General features: G+C 54.0%; 1 protein-coding gene and 1 long non-coding RNA gene across 5 annotated transcripts; both read right to left on the bottom strand.

The window, feature by feature from the left end:
• Nucleotides 1–669: 669 nt before the first annotated feature.
• FEM1A (fem-1 homolog A) lies at nucleotides 670–7762 on the bottom strand. The gene has a single exon (XM_070622672.1). It carries the CDS (start codon nucleotides 4571–4573, stop codon nucleotides 2588–2590), a length of 1986 nt encoding a protein of 661 aa, XP_070478773.1. The 5' UTR covers nucleotides 4574–7762; the 3' UTR covers nucleotides 670–2587.
• An 8725-nt stretch (nucleotides 7763–16487) lies between these two features.
• On the bottom strand, nucleotides 16488–18815 carry LOC103544329 (uncharacterized). Of its 4 annotated transcripts, none has more exons than XR_011540736.1 (7): nucleotides 18723–18815; nucleotides 18529–18596; nucleotides 18124–18267; nucleotides 17960–18011; nucleotides 17549–17613; nucleotides 16796–17014; nucleotides 16488–16673 (listed from the first exon to the last, which is right to left on the bottom strand). It is a non-coding gene; the product is annotated as an uncharacterized lncRNA (long non-coding RNA). The 4 variants fall into 4 exon arrangements; XR_011540737.1 differs by having other exon boundaries at nucleotides 17549–17887; nucleotides 18529–18620; nucleotides 18723–18814; XR_011540735.1 differs by having other exon boundaries at nucleotides 18529–18620; nucleotides 18723–18814.
• Between the last annotated feature and the right edge of the window lie 636 nt (nucleotides 18816–19451).

Genomic DNA, 19451 nt, shown 5'->3' with positions numbered 1-19451 from the left:
AAAACTGGAATAATCATAATGCCTAGTTCACCGAGCGGTTGTGAGCAGTAAATGAGGGGGCCCACGGAACCATAAAAGATGGTGGCAGCATCCAGTCAGAGCTCAATAAAAGCTCGCTAGTGTTACAAGTCTCCTGGGAGACGGCTCTGAGGGCACCTACTGAGTCCAACTCCACTCCTTCGAGGCAGGGACACATTCCCACTGCTGGGTGTCGGCTGTTAAGAGATGCTGGGTCCCCAATGACACCAGGAGGTGGAGACGCTCCAACCCAATGTGCTACAGGAGGCGACACGTCCCCATCACAACGGGGGTGAGGACGTGGGGAGATCATCAGCCTCGGGGGTTACCGCTCAATCCTTACCCCTCGGAACATGCTGGTGACACGGGCCCCTGGGACTTCAACTACTCAAGGACCAACTAATGGGGTGATGCTTTTGGGGGAGGGGTTTGCGCCAACGTGGGGAAAACCAGGACTTCACGCCCCTCACGGCAGGGCATGGAAAAGGGGGGCCGAATTTTCTCCCCAGCCCCAGGAAGCCCACCAAGGTGACGGAGGGACCTCCTGGGCCAGGACGCTGTTCCCTCAGCCCTTCCTTGCCTTCCAGGTGGGTCACGCCACCACCTTCCCGTGGCGACCTTCCCGCAAAGCTGGGGTCTGGACTAAGTCGGTGGTTTTCACTTTTTTCTTTTAATGCAGTAACACGTTTTCCGAAAGGACTCGGACACGAAGCCCCAGCATGTAAGCAAACTCCTCCAGTGAGACGGTGGCCTGAGGGACGGTCCCTTCCACGGACCAGCCCCAGGGCCTCTTACTCCCCACGGCCCCCTCCCGCCGCCTTCCCCCGACCCACGCCAGCAAGGAACTGTCAGGCGGTTCTCTTCCAATGGCGTCTTTTTATCGACTTAAACCTCGGCGCCTGAGACTCACCATTGGAACCGCCTCGTTCCTTCCTTCCGTGCTTTGGGAGGAATGGCGGCTGCGTTTCCCGCCTCGGTGGGAGGTAAAACCTGGTCCTGTAAATAAATAATGTGCTAACTAACACTGCAAATCCAAACGAGACCTCGTTTCCTCCTAGGGCAGGACATCGGGGACCCGCTGTGGCTTCTGAGGGCCTCCATGGAGCTGCCCCATGGTGTGGCCGCATGAGAGGCACGGGATTCGAATGCTGCTGTCCTGAAAGTGACCCTTCTCCTGAGCTGTGGGGGCCGCTGCTTCCGTCCCCTTCTGCGACTTGCTGCTCTCCAAGCAGGCCGAGAACAGTCTCCTTTGGCCTGCCAGGACGGATGCAGTATCACACCTAAGAAAAATCTCACCGAGTCGGGTTCCCTAGTGCGGGCATGTTATACCCCAGGGGACAGAAAATCAAGACTTTGTGACCCCTTTGTTGGCAACTCATTCTCCACATTCACTGTCTCCTCTAGCTCGGTTATGGAGTTAATGCTGTCCTTGGGCTTTTCTCAGGAAGACCTGGATTCGGGTCCTTGAGCAGCTAAAAAAAAAAAAAAAGTGGCTACAGTCACTTGGGCTGGATACGCCCATCATGAAACCGTGCATTTATATGCAACGCATGAGGCTGAAGCGGCCTGGGGTTCTAATTCAGAGACCGTGAAAACCGACCCCCAAGCCAATCATGCGAGCTCTTGCTTGGAGGGCAACTCGCGCCAAGCCTGGCTCCTCTGCTGTTTGGAAAATACTTCTCTTCCTACGAGAACAGGGAGTCAGGAAGCCCACACGAAGTTTTAAGAAACGCAGTCACCTGTGTTTTAGGGACCGATGGCAAGGATGTCCACCTCCCTCGCCAAATTCTTCATGTCATAAAGCTCACTCCTGATGGCCTCGGCCACCTCAGGCACAGCAAACCCTCGCTGGGTGACATTAACTGATCAAGTCTGACAAACAAAATTCTTTTAAAAAAAAAAAACCAAAATGGCAGCAAAACCTCAGGACTCCCGCGCAAGGCCTGTAACCTGCCCACTTATGAAGTAAACGAAACACCAAACCAGCCAAAAGCTACGTTAAGTGGCAGGCTGCCCAGGCAGCGAGCCCTGCCCACGCAGCCGTGCCCACGGCAACGAGGGAGGGAAACAGTCCAGATGGTGCCGGATGAAGTGAGAGCTGGTCTTGTTTCTTGAGCCTCTAACTTCCCACCTTGGGAGCCCCCAGTCCTAACACTGCATTTGGCAGCCACGTCAATCCAGCCACGTAAAGGGCAAAGGAGGACGGACTTGATTCCCGGCTTCTTCTTGTGTCTAGGAGGGGAGGAAGGCAATGGTTTCGATCCCTCTGCCTCGAGGTGAGAAGGCCAAATTCCCCCAAACCACGGCAGACGGGATGTGTGCAAAGTTGAGCGTCTCCTCCCAATGAAGGACGGGTGCGTGTACTCCAGAGAAAGACAGACCCCCAAGCACGAGATCTGGAAGGCTCCTAGCACCAGCAGCTCGCTAACTCCCTTCCCGCTCTCTGCAGAGGTGAAGGGCCCTGGAGACGGGAGAGCCGTTCTCACTTCGCGCCACATGAAACATCACCAAGAGGGGACGAGGACCGGTGTGGGCTACACCCCTCCCGGTTTCTCCCTTCAGGACGGGGTCAGTGCAACTCGATGAAGGCCTCCAGCTCCTCAGGGATGACGCCCTTGTAGGGGATCTTGTTCTTGTCCAGGGCGCGGGCGGCAAGGCACTGCAGGGTGACATAGTTGAAGGGCTGAATGGTGCTCTTGGCCAGCAGCTTCTCGTCCAGCAGCTCGTAGGCCGTCTTCTTGAAGGCGTTGGTGGCATCCATGTGGGCCCCCGCTTCGATGAGGGCGTTCATGATCGCCGGGCAGTTGTTCTGGGCCGCGATGTGCAGCGGGGTGTTATTGTCAAAGTCCCTGCTGTCCGGGTCTGCCCCGCAGTCGAGCAGCACTTTGACCACCTGGAGGGAGGGGAATATGCCCACCGGGTAGCGACCCACCTTCTGGGTCTCCTTGTCCACGGCCATGTGCAGAGGGGTGAAGCCGTTCTTGCCGCGGGGGGCGCACTTCAGCAGCCGGTACACGGTCTGGTGCTTCAGATGCTCCTGCTCGGGCGTGCACTCGACTTTCTCCAGCAGGTAGAGCAGGTGGAGGATGATGGCCAGGGCCTTGGTGAACTGGGCCGATTCCCCGGGCTCCTTGGGCAGCTGCAAGGCCCGTTCCACCTCCCGGACCCCTTTGCACAGCACCCCCATGAGGTCTGCAAAGCCGATGTGCGTGTCCACGCTGCCCTTGACCCTGGCCGCGTGGTCCTGGAGCACGTACGAGAAGAGCTCGGCGAACGACAGGAAGCTGCTGGCGGTCATGGGGCTCAGGGGCTCCAGATTGTTCTGTTGCATGTCCAGGGCGTACTTCCACAGGTGGATGCAGCGCTCGAAATTGCCCGAGTCGGCGTACACGGCACCCCTGTACCGGATATAATAGGACGTGTCCGGGTGCGAGGGACCCAGGATGCGCTCGCGGATCAAGAGGGCCTGCATCCGCATCTCGTCGGGGTCGGTGATGAGCGCCTCCAGCTCCTTGGCGGTGTTCACCTCCTTGCAATAGTCGTAGGCCAGGACGCGCTGCGGGGGCTCCGGTTTGGGCAGGTAGGTGCCCCCCTGGTGCCGCAGCTCCATGGCCCGTCTCCAGTGTTTCATGGCGCCCAGCAGATCCCGCTTCTTATCCACGTAGGTGGCGCCCAGCAGCTCCAAGGCCTCCACCGCCGCCTCGCGGCTGGTGGGGCAGCAGCTCTCGTAGGACTCGCCGCTAGGAGGCTCCTCCGGGCGGGAGCGGAGGCCGCTCTGGGGCTGCGCCGCGCCACCGGGCCCGCCTCGCTCGCGCCCCGGCAGCGCCTCCTGGGTGGCCGGCTGCTCCTGGATGAGATACTCCACGATGTTGGTGTGGCCCGTGACGCTGGCCGCCAGCAGCGGGGTCATGCCGTAGCCATCGCGCTCCATGCGCGCGTGGCAGCCGAGCAGCAGCTGCAGGATCTCCAGGCTGCCGGACTCGGCGCAGTCGTGCAGGGCCGTGTTGCCCTTGGCGCTGCGCCGGTTCACCTGCGCGCCCTGCTCCAGCAGGTAACGCGCGATCTCGCGATGACCCTTGTAGCACGAGATCATGAGGCACGTGTGGCCGTGCCGGTTGGCCACCTCCAGGTCGGCCTGGTGCTCGCCCACCAGGTAGCGCACCACCTCCAGGTGGCCGTCGAAGCAGGCGGCGCGCAGGGGCGTCGAGTTGGTGCGCGTCGTGCGGTTCACCGACGCCCCCCGGCGCAGCAGGCTGCGCACCACGGCCAGGTGACCGGCGGCCGAGGCGGCCCAGAGCGGCGGCGCGCCCTCGATGGTCTCGCCATCGAAGTGCACCGAGCCGCCCGCCTCCACGCTCGCGCCGCACCGGTCCACCAGGTACTCCACCACGTCCAGGTGGCCGTGGCGCGCGGCGATGAGCAGCGGCGTCCCCTCGCCCGCCACCTCGCCCGTCAGCTCCTCCAGCTCCTCCCGGCTCCGGCCGCTCAGCAGCTTCTGCAGCAGCTGCAGCTTGCCGGCGCCGGCCGCCTTGTACACGGCGCTGCGGAGGTCCATGCTCCGGGCCTCCGCCGGGCCATGCGCCGGCTGCCGGGGCGCGGAGAGACGGCGGGCTAGAGCCCGGACGGGCCGGCGGCAACCTTCACCGTCTCCCCGGCCGCCATCTTACGGGCTTTTCTTCGGGCGGAACAAAATGGCCGCCGCGGCCCGGCGCCCTGGGCGAAGGGGAGCGTGCGGGGAAATGTAGTTCTCTGAGCCGGCACCTTCCGTAGGAAAGAGATGGAACGGGGAGCTGTGGAGACTACAACTCCCAGAAGGGAGCGGGATCCGTCGCCGCTAGCTGGGAGCAGGGTGCAGGGTGGGAATTGCTGTTCCGATCGCGGCGGTTGGCGGCGCAGACGGGCATCGCGAGGACTACAATTCCTGTCGCGCAATGCCAGCGCGGTGGCTTGTGGGAGCCGGGGAGGTTGGGTGACGTACTTCCTGTGGCTGTCAGAGCGCTCGAGCCAACGGGACACGCAGGCGCGGGCCAAAGGACTACATTCCCCCAAAGGCCTCGCGAGGGACACGGAGCCAATCAGGAGCGAGAACGAAGGCGAAGGCCTGATTTGGGCTCGGCGTGGCCGAGCCGCCGGCCGGCAGGGGGCGCTCGGGAGAGGCTGGAAAGCCGGTGGGGCGAGCACGTTGGAGCAATTGAAAAGCTGGGGGCGGGATTTGAACCCGCGCAGCATCGGCTGAGTCATTTGCAGGGCGAAGCGCAGGAGGGAAATGTGGAGCTGCCTGTCCAAAAATGATTAGGAATTTCTCAAAGGGGACAGACAGCAGGGCATTAGAGCAACTGTGAGGCCCCTGGGAGCGCGGGGTCCTGGGCAAAGCCCCAACCCCACCACTTGAGGTTGGGGGTCGAGGGGTCCCACCTCACCCCCAACCCTCTCCCGCCTCCACTTGGCTTCTGCCTGCCCCAGATTTACTGAGAATCATGGGAAAGTTGAAGCATGTTGGCATGCCCCGGAATGTTCTAGAAACCCACGGTGTTCTCTTACGCCTCCCGTTCTGCACCTGCTTCACCTGGCCACCTCTTGGACCTTCTTCAGGTCTCAGCCGAGACTTCAGGTCCTTCTGGATGATTCCTTGACCCGGCGCTTCCTGGGCGCCCTCCCTGGCGCCACGGACATTCTTCTTGGTGGATCTTCGGGAAGCGCTCCGTATGAGTCAGCTCGGGCTCCTGTGACAAGTGCCGCAGCCTGGGTGGCTGTGTCCGTCAGGGGTCTCCGCAGAAACAGAACCCAAGAGGAGATATATGTAAATAAAATATATAATATATGTTGTAGGAATTAGCTCGTGCAATTATGGAGGCTGAGAAACCCCAGGATCTGCCGTCTGCAGACTGGAGACTCAGGGAGGCTGGTGGGGTCATTCGGCCCGAGGACCAGGAGCTGTGATGTCCAGTCGTGACCTCGTCACCTCCCAAAGGCCCCACGGCCGAATTCCATCCCGTGGGGCTTAGGGCTGCAACGTATGGATTTCCGGGCGACACAAACATTTAGTCCATAACCCACTCCGAAATGGCTTCCTGGGATGCAGGGCCTGCTGGTGGAGTCCCAGAATCGATGCACGTAACGGAGAGAGAAGGAAGGAGAGCACCAGGAAGGGAGAGGCGGGGACAGATTGCCTCCCATGGGCTGGGGGGGTGAGTTTCTTCTGGAAATGGGAGTGAGCGTGAATATGAGGACTGGAGGCCGAGACAGACCTGCTGGTGATCTCCGAGCATTTCTTGACTCTCCCATCCTTTTTGCGCGCATATCTGAATTTCCTCCATCCCTGACTGCCGTAGATGGTGGAAAAGAACAACTTCGATTTAATTACAGCTCTTCCACGGCAAAAACGAAAAAAAGCAAACACCCACACCGTCCTAAACATGCGCATGGTTTTGTGTTAAGTGCAGTTCAGGCTTTTTCTCATTCCTGAAACACTAACATATGGAAAAGTGGCCACTTGGGGATCGAGGAAATGCAGGTGCTATGCTGCCTGCTCTTTTGCACTTAGCTTGAATGTTTTTGCGTTCGTTCAACAGGCACCACATTTTATGTAGAAAATCTCCTGTGGGTGGGCACTTATAGATTGCCCACTGGGGGCCAGGTCCTGCTCTGGACACCGGGGTACTGATAGTGGGCAAGACAGACAAAAACTTCTGACCTGGTGAAGGTGACATTCTAATGACATGCATTTTCCAACAATATTTTTCATGGCTGTATAGTATTCCACAGGGTGGAATTGTACCGTGTTCTACGTAGATAATCTCCTGCTGTTAAAACCCCTACTCCAGTGCACTTACTGGTAACTAAATATTTGTGTGTTTTCTCTAATTATTTTTTTTAATTGGAGTAAAATATACATAACAGGAAATTTACCATTGTAACCATTTTTAAGTGCACAGCTCAGCGGCATGAAGCACATTCACACGGATGTGCCACCATCCCCTCCATCCGTCTCCAGAACTTTCCATCTCCCCAAACTGCAGCTCTGTCCCCATGAAACACTGACTCCCACCCCTCCCCCAGCCCCTGGCCCCCCATCCACTTTCTGTCTCTGTGGCTGTGGCTCCTCTGGGGACCTCCTGTGAGTGGACCACACAGTGTGTGTCCTTCTGTGTCTGGCTCACGTCACCGACATCCATGTTGTCCATCCACGTCGTAGCTTCTATCTTCTTTCCGCCGCTATAATGTTGGATCTTCTGCCATGCGATGGGAATGCATCCTAAGTGGCCCGGTTCTAGGGGACAGCCAGGGGAGGAAGGGCGGGGTTGAATGACATTGGGGGGGGAATTGACAGGATGACACAGCGGAGGAATCTGGGGTGAGGGAGGGGGTCCCCAGGAAGGGGGAGGAGCTTCTCTGGGATTCATCTGCCTTCCAGAGGAAGACTGAGAGCACAGAGGGGAAATGGAGAGATCTGGGGGGACCCAGAGCACCGAGCTCCCCACTGTGCTCAGCTGTAGAGCAGAGTAAGGACATGCGCCCACTGAACTTCCACGTCACCGTCCCCGCTGGGTATCAGGACCTCAATCTTCTTCAGGATCCTCCATCCGGGCCGTGCTGGAGCTGGCGTGTTCTGGCCCCTAGAGTTGATTGTTAAATCTCCAGGATTTTCGGCAACCAGACGTTAACCCCAGCCAGTATTGAAAATTAACTCACATAGACTGAAAACGTAACAGGTCATACAGAAACAAAGGTGATAAACACTCAAAACCCATCCCCTCCTCGTTCTCCAGGTGACTTACACCCCCCTGCACCCACATGCTGGAAATACCACATGGCGGTGCCGCTCTGCCCGTGTCGTCCCCATTCCCGCTCTGTGACTCCCCTGGCGTAGCTTGAAACCCCCCTTGGTGGCAGCATTTACACCCCGGAAATGGGCAAACCCTAAATCCAGCGCCCCCTCTCCCCAGACCCCCTGGCCTTGCTTATTTTTTTTTTCCCCAGAGCCCAGATCGCTTTGCAACATCGCCTGTTAGCAAATTGACATAGTTTGACGTTTATTCTCAGCCCACCTGCTTCCCGTGTCAGCTCGGGCAAGGCAGAGATTTCTATCTGTCCCGCTCACTGCTGCGTCCCAGTTTCTAGAACAGTGCCCTGCATGCAGTAGGTACTCAATAAAGGGACTGGATAAAGGGACCGTTCCAGGAAGCACATTTTAACACAGCACCGCCCCGCGGAAGGATGGTGGCCGAGATGCCCTGGTCCTGGCCCGTGTCACCTCCTCCTCCTGAGCTGCGGCCTTTCCGTCCCTAAGCGCGGCAGCCAGTGTGGGCACAGGCCCGGCCGCCCGCGCCGCTGCGCTCCTGGGGCACCGAGAACCGAGAGGCCACCGAGACCGCCAGGGACGCACCACACCCCAGCTGGGGGCTCTGATCCCGGGGCACTTGAAATTGTTTTTAATGAAAAAACAGGTGAAACATTCAGAAAAACTGAGACAACGTTCTAAGGGAGCCTGAGAGAGCAATGGCAAAGATTAGGCAGATTCATGAGGTTCGAGAGAAAAATAGACAAAACCCCCTTCACTCTGGAATCTGGCATAAGGGAGGCTGGTAAGGAATCAAACAAGGGTGTTCGTTTGCTGGGGCTGCGTCCCCCAGAGGTGGGTGTCACCCCCAAATTCAGTAACGTGAGGCACTGAGATTTCTGAAGCTAGGGGACTAAGGTCACCAGCTTCCCGTTGCTTCTCTGGGGTCGCCACCCCCCAGCCAAGCCCATCGTGCTCGTGAGGCCACGTGTAGACCCTCTGGGACAGCCTCCCAGCCACCCACTTGGGGTGTTCCCCCCGTGTGAGAAAAGCCATCTTGGACCTTCCAGACCGGCCGTCCACCAGTGGACGCCACCTGCATGCAACAGAGGAAGCCCCCAGCCCCGCCGCCCAATTTCCCCGGCCGGCGATTGCTTCCAGCCCGTCTGCTTTGGGGCAGCTCGCGATGCAGCCTCAGCGACTGGAACGGCGTTCGATGCAGCTCCCGGCTTTAATTCTCGGGTCTGTAATGACTAACCCGATGGCACGGCTCCCCCGGCGCGTGTTTACTATGGCTGTTTCCTCTCCGGGGAACTGGCTGTTCGCTGGAGAGATATGCTGTGCTCTAGTTTCTAAGAAACAGCCTCCGTGCGTCCCCGAAGGGACCACCGGGTGAATTCATGATTTTTGGCACAGCCTGAGTCCTTGGCATGCGGGCTCCCGTCCACTCGATCGTTCAGCCGTGTTTATTGATATTCTGAGCACCTGTGACGTGCGGGGAGCAAGCAGACCCCGTTCTTAAGAGCCTGGAATCTGACAGTAGGAACTCACCCGAGACGGGCCGTGCGGTCACGTAGGAGCCAGCCTGGGGGACGGATGGACGGGGCCTGGCCGGGGAGGGAAGGAGCAAGTGGGAAGATGCTTTCTTCCCGGACGGGGATTTTTCAGAGTTGTTGCATGAAAGCAGTGTTCCAGATCATTCTATCTGTCTACTTTGGCTTCACCAATGACCCCGAGCTTAGTGACTTCTGGGGACTGAATTGTGCCCGCCCAAAATTGATATATTGAAACCCTAACTTCCAAGGTGACTGTGTTTCCAGATGGAGACGTCAGGAGGTGTCACGCAGCCTCGGGAGCCACGCAGTGTCACTTCCACCCCATCCTCTTTGCTGGAAGAAAGTTGCTAAGAGTGGCCCACTTCTAGGGGAGAGAATCCCATGCGGGAGGGATATCCATGAGTTTGTGGATAGGTTTGAAAACCACACGCAGGAGCAAAGGCCAGGAGGGTGGACCACAGTGTAGACACGACACACTCAGTCCATCGCTGAGTCGCTCCAAGCCGACAGGACAGCGTTTTAGGAAAATTCTCTACCAAAGACGAGGGCCTCTCCCTTCTCTTTACAAGTCCCTAAATTAATTACACAAATGGTTCTTTTTATAGCACAATGGATGAGGGATCCAGACCCAAACACACGGACCCAAAGGACATGCCAACAAAGTCTTCTTAATTTCCCCCTCAAGATAGGACATTGCTGAGGGACACACAGACATTGTCCACACGGCTTCCTGCGCTGTCTGTGGTGAAGTGTTTTTCTGTTTCTTGTTACAGACGTCTGAACTGTAAAGACATCCATCCCTCGCAATTTGAGGTTTGGGGAAAGAGAGAGGAGTTTCCGGTGGGAGAGCGAGGTGGAGCGATGTTAGTCACTGCTTCTCCAAGCAGAGATGGTTGACGTCAGTGGCAGCCATGATATATCTTTCTTCTTTCTTGTTGAGGGCCTTAAGCGGTGACCCTCAAATCTCCATAATATATAAAGAGTTCACACAAATAACTAAAAGAAAAGGCACGATCAAAAAGTGGGCAGAGGATATGAACAGACATTTTTCCAAAGAAGATATACGGATGGCCAACAGGCACGTGAAAAGATGCTCATCATCACTGATCATCAGGGAAATGCAAATCAAAACTACACTAAGATATCACCTTATGCCCCTTAGGATGGCTTCAGTCACCAAGACAAAAAAGAACACGTGTTGGAGAGGGTGTGGAGAAAAGGGAACCCTCATCCACTGCTGGTGGGAATGCAAACTGGTGCAGCCACTATGGAAAACAGTACGGAGATTTCTCAAAAAGTTAAAAATAGAAATACTATATGACCCAGCCATCCCACTCCTGGGTATTTATCCAAAGAATGTGAAATCAACAATTCAAAGAGACTCATGCACCCCTACGTTCACTGCAGCATTATTCACAGTAGCCAAGATGTGGAAGCAACCCAAGTGCCCATCAATGGGTGACTGGATAAAGAAGATGTGGTGTATATATATATATATATATATATATATATATACAATGGAATATTACTCAGCCAGAAAAAAGATGAAATTGTCCCATTCGCAACAACATGGATGGACCTTGAGGGTATTATGTTAAGTGAAATAAGCCAGACAAAGAAAGACAAACACCAGATGATTTCACTCATATGTGGAAGATAAACGCATGGTCAAAGAGAACAGATCAGTGATTACCAGGGGAAGGGAGAAGGGGGGTGGAGGGTGGACACAAGGGGTGAAGGGGCACATTATACATGGTGACTGACAAAGAATAATGTACAACTGAAATTTCACTATATTATAAGCTATTATGACCACAATAATTAAAAAAAAGAGGTGACCCCCTGCTACTGTCTAACAGAAGTGTTATTGAGTAGCAAGAGAGCATGCTCCCTTATGACAACAAGGAAGAGAGAGACTTTTCTTTGAGCCTGTCATCTTTTTAAAATTTTTTTTTTGAGGAAGAGTGGCCCTGAGCTCACATCCGTGCCCATCTTCCTCTGCTTTCTATGTGGGACGCCTGCCGCAGCATGGTGTGCCAAGCGGTGCCATGTCCACGCCCGGGATCCGAACTGGCGAACCCCGGGCTGACAAAGCAGAACGTGTGCACTTAACCACTGCGCCACCAGGCCGGCCCCTCCTGCATATTCTTTACCCAGATCCCTCAGTGGTTTGCAACTTGTGACGTTTGCTTCATCTCTCTCTCTCTCTATATATATATACACATATATACTATCATATTGTATAGTCTAATTATATAAACTATCGTCTATATAATATATATTTGTTACATATAAGTATATAAATATGGTACATAAGTATATAATATGATACATAATATTTATATTATCTAATATATTTATAATTTATACCAAGATACAATAATGTATTATTAATATGTTACATATGCATACAATATATAAAATATATAATGTATAAAATATATTATAAATCATATAGCATATACAAAGCACAATATATTGTAAATAATATTTTATATAAATAAAATATAATATATTATAAAAATATATAGACACAACGTATTTATAATTTTTTTCTGGACAATTGGAGAAACTAAGTTGGAATCTTGACAACCCTTCCTCTTAAATAGTTCGGTGCACGTTTCCTAGGAACAAGGACGTTCTCTTACAGAACCACAATTCACCGATCAAAATCGGGACATTTGACACTGAGCTGCACCAGCCTCTAATGCGCCGTCGGATTCCGGTGCCTTCCATGGTTCCTTTGCAGCTCCTTTCCCCGGCAACGTTTGCAAGCCCCTCACGCATTCCTTCTCTGGACAACTATCTATCGCTGAATCCGAACCAGGTGGGCTAAAACGAGGACGAATTTCTCCGACTGTGGCTTCCCCCGCCGTCTGTCAGGGTCCCCGGCTCTGCCCCGAGGAGCACGTTCCGTAACCTGCGTGGTCACTGTCGGTTGAAGTCTCGCCGTGTCCAGTCCTGTTTCCACCTCAGAGCCTTTCCCGTCTCCTCGGCGGGCTGGACCTGTGACGGGGAAAACTGGGGGTGAGCCGGAGGCCCCTGGGACCCCCTCCCTGCGCCCTTCCCCTTTGCCTCGCTTTGCACGTGCGCCCGGCATGTGCTGTTTCTGTCTGTCCTGTCTCATCGGGCTGGGGCCCAAGAGAAGGAGCTCTGAGTGTCCCAGTGTGAATGAGCGCTCAAAACCCACGCGGCTGCCCGCTCGGGGCTGGGCTGGGCACAGGCTGGGCTCCCAGGATCCAGAAAAGGAAGGATGGAAGGGGCCAGATTCCAGAGCCAGATGTGTGTGTAGGGGGGGAACTCAGCCATCTCCTCGTGATGCTGCCTGCCTGTTGTCATGGAAACCCAAGCCACTCTCTTTTGAAGGACCCATTAAGGAACAGGATATAATCAGAGCTCTCTCTACCCCCACCCTCCCGGGTGGGAGGCGACCACCACCGGAGCCAAGAGAAACAGCGGCCCCTGGACGATGCAACGCCTGAGTTCTGCCCTCGCCACCCCTCTCCGGCGCTGGATGGAGGTGACTTGTTCCCTCCGGCCTTCCTTCCTCTCTTCCTTCCTTCCTCCTTTTCCACTTATCTAGCAACCCATTATTTATCCACCTTTATATTTTTCTTCCTATCTACCTACTTATCTGTCACCGTTGTCCTTGGCATCATCGTTATTTATTGAGCACTTACTGTGTGCTGGGCGTGGTGCCATGCATTTATATACGTTGTCTCCTTCATCTTTACAGCAGCCTGAAGAGAGAAGCCATAATCCCCACTTTACAGATGGCGAAGCTGAGGCCGACAGAGGAGAAAAACTAGCCCAATATCCCTGCTCAGCGGCCTTCGCCTCCTTGCCCCATTGTCCCGTGGAAAGGTGTCTAGGCCCATCATGAAACTAGAAGTTATTTATTGCACCCACTTTGCCTGGTGCTCAAGACATTGCATGTGGGTCTCTCGCTCTTCCCATCCTGCAAATACTTCTTATAATTCTGAGAAACAGTCAGGCACCAAGGTTGACTAATTTTAACTTTCAACCCACATAGTGCCTCAAAGGCAAGGTCTCAAATGTTCTCCATGAGTCTCCCGGGCAGTTCATTCCTTCAATGTTACCTAAGCAGATAACTCCATCTTTCAAACTCCTTGTCGTCCACCATCTGAGCCCAGCTTTCGGAAGTGTGTTGCATCCACCGTGGGCTGGATTGTCTGTTTCATTTGCTCTGTCCTTGTCTATCGCTCCAGGGTCTTGAAGCAGCTGCCAGGACATGGGTGTCCCTTTCAGGTGGTTCTGCCCACCAGATCCACCATGTTGCTCATTCATACGCCTTTCTTCTTCAGGAGCTTACAGCTCTATTTTGAAATACGATCCTGGAGATACAGACTTACAGGTGGTCTCAGGTGGAAACTGGCTTGGAAAATGTGCACAACATATTTCCAACTGTTTGATGTATCTGTAGCAGAGGTCGCTAGCTGTTGTCAACACTGTTTTTCCTTTCTCTCTCACAACCCTAAATCCCCCAACTTTTAGCTGAGCGCATCTGGCCTCATAAAAAACAGACAACATTTTAATAATTAGTGCACCACATTGGGCCACGTGAATGAATCTGACACACTAAGGATAGCAGAGCAATGATGTAGAAGGAGTCTGGGCGCTGCCCCCAAGCCAGCGCTGAACTGCTCAGATAGTCATGTGATATAAAATAAATAAATTAAATTTTTTTTTTACTTGAAAAGAATTGAGTTGGATTTTTCATATAATAAAATGCATAGACCTTAAGTGTATGGGTCAGTGATTTTTTGACAATTGTGTACACCCATAGAGCCACTACCCTGATCAAGATAGATCATATTTTCAGCACCCTGGACAGTTCCCAATGGGCCCCCCCCCCCCCCCCGTTGATTCCTGTTACCCACCCCAGAGGCACCCACAGTTCTGATTTCTATCAATATAGATTAGTTTTGCCCATTCCTAAAATGTCACATAGATGGGATGACGCAGTATCGACCCTTTTGTGTCCAACTCCTTTTGTTTAGCATGACTTTTCGAGTCGCCTGTGCTGCTGTTTGTATCATCAATTTGCTCTTTTTTTTTTTTTTTGCGAGTAGTAACCCACGGTCTGCTTATACCACAGTCTGTTTATCCATTCACCAGTTAGCTCTTGGCTATTGCGAATAAAGCTGTTGTACGTATTTCTGTAAAATTCTTTCCGTGGAAATGAATATTCATTTCTCTTTTATGTAAATCTAGACATGGAATTGCTGAGTCAATGGGAAGAAAATAAATTTCCACCTTGTTTAAGCCACTGTCACTTCAGGTCTGTTAGACTCACTGGGCTCTATCCCCCTAGACTGGCTTTCCCTACTTCTTTGCCTCATTCTCTGGTGCCTTCATTCCCGCTTTCTGGGACCACCTTCCAAATAAACCACACTTGTCTCACACACTCTCCTTTCATGGATTCCCAAATTAAGGTAACTGGACCTCACCAAATATAATAAGATAGCTTAATAGGTTGTTTGATGCCCTCATCACCTCTCTGGGAGATGGCTCATCTTTATAGGTGTGCGTGTCCTCTATGCTTCTGTGTTTGGTGAAGGTGACAAGGGCTCAACTGAATACTTATGGGTGCTAGCACTAACTGGGCATGCGGGGGTACAAATATGTAACTGGTGAGATTAACAGAGGTGCCCCCCACCAGAGGTCTTTGGGAGAAACAAAATGTTGGTGGGTTTTTATTTTTTAAAGATTTTTAAAATTTTTCCTCCTTCTCCCCAAAGCCCACCGGTACATAGTTGTATATTTTTAGTTGTGGGTCCTTCTAGTTGTGGCATGTGGGACGCCACTTCAGCATGGCTTGATGAGCGGTGCGATGTCTGTGCCCAGGATCCAAACCAGAGAAACCCTGGGCTGCCGAAGCAGGTACGTGAGAACTTAACCACTTGGCCACAGGGCCGGCCCCAGGGTTTTCTTTTTTTTTTTTTTAATCAAAGGAAAGATTCCTCTAAATAAGAATCAGTGGGGAAGCTAGCCAAAATTCAGATACCAGAGCCTGGCTCTGGCTAATTGAAACTTGGAGGGTCCTGGGAATCTGCATTCTCTTTGAGCTTCCCAGGGGAACCGTCCTCACATCAAAGTTGAGAATCCGAGCGAGAGGTGCTCCTGGACGGGCTGGTTGTCTAGTGTAGCTGGTGGGAAAATGATAAGCGATCGCTCTCGGCGGGGAGGGGCTGGACCACGCAGGGTGTGTGAGGGTATTTGAATTTTAGCATGCAGGCAAGGTGCGTCTTGGAAGGGTTGAAGGCAAGGGCGGGACTGGACCAGATTTGTGTTCTGGAAAGACCCCTCGCTGTATGTGGAGGGTGAACTGGCTGTGTGTGTGTTTGGAGGGGAGGGGAGAAGAGACTGTGAGATGCCCAGGCGGTGACGGTGACAGAGGCAGAGCCCTGGAGAAGAGGATGAATCTGACCAGAGTGACTTGCCTTGATGAATATGGAGGGTGGATGGGGAGGGGGGGGCCCCTGGGAGGTGGAGGGGCTGCCACATTGATGGGGACGTGGCGGGAAGTGCAAGCTGGGGGTTGGGGGGGTTGGGTGTTCAACTTGAAATTATTAATTTGAGTGATTATGAGACACCCAGGGGAAACTTTCACAGAAATACCAGAGCAGAATCTCTTCTTTCATTGGGGTCCCCAGAGGGCAGTATCCTGGTCCCTTTTCCTCTCTGATAGCTCTCCCATTCCCAGAGGGCGATTCTAAATATACTGGAAAATCTCTCACAATTAGCCTTAACCCAGACATTGAACCCCATTCTCCCCACCCCATTGACAAAGAGCCTCTGGCGTTTAGGTGTCTTATAATCATATTTTCTCTGCTTGTTAATGGACCCACTGAGGCAGTACTCCTGGGGGAGAGAAAGATTTCATTTGTCTGGGGCTGGGGAGGGAGACGGGGTTGCCGGAACTAATGAGGAATCAATGCCTCGTAATTGCTAATTAAACGAGCCTGGCTCTCTCCTGGGGCTATTCGTTGGCTGGCTGGCCCTTGAGTGCCCACAAATTTAATTATACTCCCCAATAACCACCCGCGGCCACCATCACCCTGTGGCATCTCTGTGGGGGACGTCGAGGAGAAAGAAGTAGGACCTTCATGTGCATACTGAAACGATAAATTCCTTTATTGACTGATACGTTGTTTTATCCTCTGATGCCTTTACTGATTCAACAAACATTTATTGAGCACCTGCTGTGTGCAAGGCCATGCATGAGTGCTGGGAAAATACAAACACAGTCTCTGTCCTCAAGGGGCTCACAGTGTAGTGGGGGGAGACAGACAGCCCTGTAAACAGATAAGACAAAAGAATTGGACTAGGTGCCAGAGAGATTTCCCGTGTCTATGAGAATGTATAATATAGACTTGCTATGGGGGGGGGGGGTGGGAGACAAGATTCTCTTGGTGACCTGAGGCTTGGATAAGAAGGCGGAGGGAGCCTTGGGGTGCTTGGGGAGCAGAGCATTCCAAGCTGAGGGAACAGCAAAGGCAAGGACTCTGAGGCTGCAACGAGCTTGACGTGGTGTCTCTGACTTCATTAGGATGTCACAGAGAATTTGGGGTGGGCGTTGATGATGCCACAACTACCAGGCACGAGTGGACACCTGTCCTGTAATTGGCCCCTGGAACTGATGGTGGGGTGGGGGGGGGGGAGAAAAAAGATCACTGCTGGAACTTTTATTGAAAAGTTTCGGTAGAATCCTGGTCTGGAGAGAACTTCAAATGCCGCTCCCTCATTGATCCCCCAGGAAAGTGTAGTAAGATGTTAAGGGCCCTGGGTTCAGAGTCAGATAGTTTGTATTCCAGGCCTGCGGGGGCATGCGAGTGACATGGCCAACACCACACGTGGCACATTGCCGTGTGTTCGTGGGGTGCATGCCCTTGTTTTATTCCCGCCCCTGCCCTTGTCCCGCGGAACTAGCCAACCCGCCCCCTGGGTGGAAACGATTCCTCCCTGACCCTCTGTCCCACACCCTTGCCTGTCCGTCTTGAGTGGAGGTCGACGGGAGCCTACGCTGTGAGGAAGCCGTGATTTGTTGTCATAGTACGTCAAAACAACAAAATCACTAGTCTTCCACACAGCACTAGACCACAACCGCTCCAGTCTTCTGCGCCACCCTCTGCCCGTGTCTGAGGTGCCCCACGCAGCCCTTTCCCCTCACCTGAGCCAAGCCGGAACACCCGGGCTTCTTGCTTCTCCACCGCCTCCTGTTTTCCATTCCTGGTCCTCTTGGAGAGAGGCAGGGTCTGATCTCCAAGGCCCCAACTCCACCCCCCCCCCCCAGGCATGTCAGAAACACGGAATTCGGAGTGGCTGCATGTGGGATTGACTTGCAGCTTCACTGTTGGGCTGAGAGCCCTTGGGCTAATAATTCCCTGCCCCTCTCTGGGTCTCAGTTTTCTCAACTGTCACCTGGGCATCGTAACACCCGTGTCCTAGGATTGCAGATGGCATGATAGAATCTATGCAAAACGCTTGGCACAATGCTTCTCACGGAAGTCTGGAAAGAGCACAACAGTGTCATCTTGGCAGGCGCCCGTTCACCCACACTCCTACCGACTGGACATCTCACCTGCTGGGAATTACAGATTTCTACGTGCGGTTTCATCGCGCCTGCTTATTATCTGGAAAATAATTCGTGGAAAAATCCATTCCATGAGGGGCAAGTCTCCAAAAGCGCCGGGCACCTCTGACCACCCTCTGACCACCCATCAAGGCACAAGGGCTCCTGGGTACCTCGGGGAGCTGTCCGCTGTCCGGGTGCTGAAACGATGTCGGAGGGGCCCCGGGCCTCCGCCAGGAGCTGTCCGCAGCCCCGGTGCTGAAGCAGATCGCGGGTCCCATCCCGGACCCCGAGAGGCGCTGTCCGGAGTCGCGGTGCTGAAATAAATTAGCAATTTCCTTCCGCGGCCGGCGGCCGGCGGTCCTAGCCTCTGCGCTGAAGAAAACTTGACTTCCTTCCCCCTCTACCCCGGCTCGCCCCACCCCCTGCCCTCTGCTCTTTGTTCCTCTGACTTTTTGGAACCCCCCCCCCCAATCCCCGAATTTCTTCCTCTTCCTGGGCAAGGCGGGGAGACACGGAGAGGGAGCAACCAGGACTCATACTTGCTCCCCACCTCGCGTCATGTCTCCAGAACTTACCTCTCAGGTAGTCAGCCCGTCTGGTCTCCGCTTTCCAGACTGTCAAACTTCGCCGTCTTTGTCACTTTCTGGGAAGACGTCCATGCGCTGACCTGCAAACCAGCCCCATGCCCGGGGCCCCGGGGCCCTCAGACCACCCTTCCTCCCTCCCCCCACCCCCCACGCGGCCGCGGTCCTTCCCCTGTGTGCCTCACCTGCTTCCGGTCTTGTTGGCAGATGCAGGTGTCCAGTGGCTACCGAGACGGGGACATGCGCTTTTATGGGCATTGGGGAAGGCGGGGCGCCGGGAACCCGGGGAGGGGTTTTGCCAGCCAGCCAATGGGACTCTGCCTCGAATGCAGCTCCAAAGATTACCTCATAGGCTGTGGCCTCGGCTTCAGAATAAAAGTCTGGCATGTGCCCAAAAACTGGGTTAGGGTTTTCCGGAGGAGGAGGGGACACTCACTGTGGGCCCCAGGGTTTCCCCACTTGATCCAAACCCCTCCTAGGTCTCTGAGCTCTGGGTTGGCTCAGAAGCCCTGGCCAGTACCTGCTTCTCTCCATCCCAAGCTTGCGCTATTGCTGGATCAGGAGAGAGAAAGCTAGTAAACTGTGCTGGGGGAAACAGGGCACATTCAGAATATGGAAGTCTGGTTCCAGATAGGGAAACTGAGGTCCGTGGTGATGGAGGGCTCTGAGGAGCCTGGGGCAGAGGTGGGGCTCCAGCCTAGATCTTTTTGTTACTTGACCCAAAACCCAACTCATAAGTCAGTTTATTGTTTTGCTTTACTGAGTCGGCTCTGAGCCAAAAAACACAGAGACCTGAGTTCAAATCCAGATTTTCTCCTCCCCGCTGTGGGACTTTGGGCACAGTCGACCCTCTCTGTGCCTCAGTTTCCTCGGCTGTGAATTGGTGATCATGGTAGCACCGTCTCAGAGCATTG

Source organism: Equus przewalskii, chromosome 6 (assembly GCF_037783145.1).
Source record: "Equus przewalskii isolate Varuska chromosome 6, EquPr2, whole genome shotgun sequence".
Taxonomy (NCBI): domain Eukaryota; kingdom Metazoa; phylum Chordata; class Mammalia; order Perissodactyla; family Equidae; genus Equus; species Equus przewalskii.
Note: the sequence above shows the minus strand (reverse complement) of the source record. Positions and strands in the feature narration are given on the sequence as shown.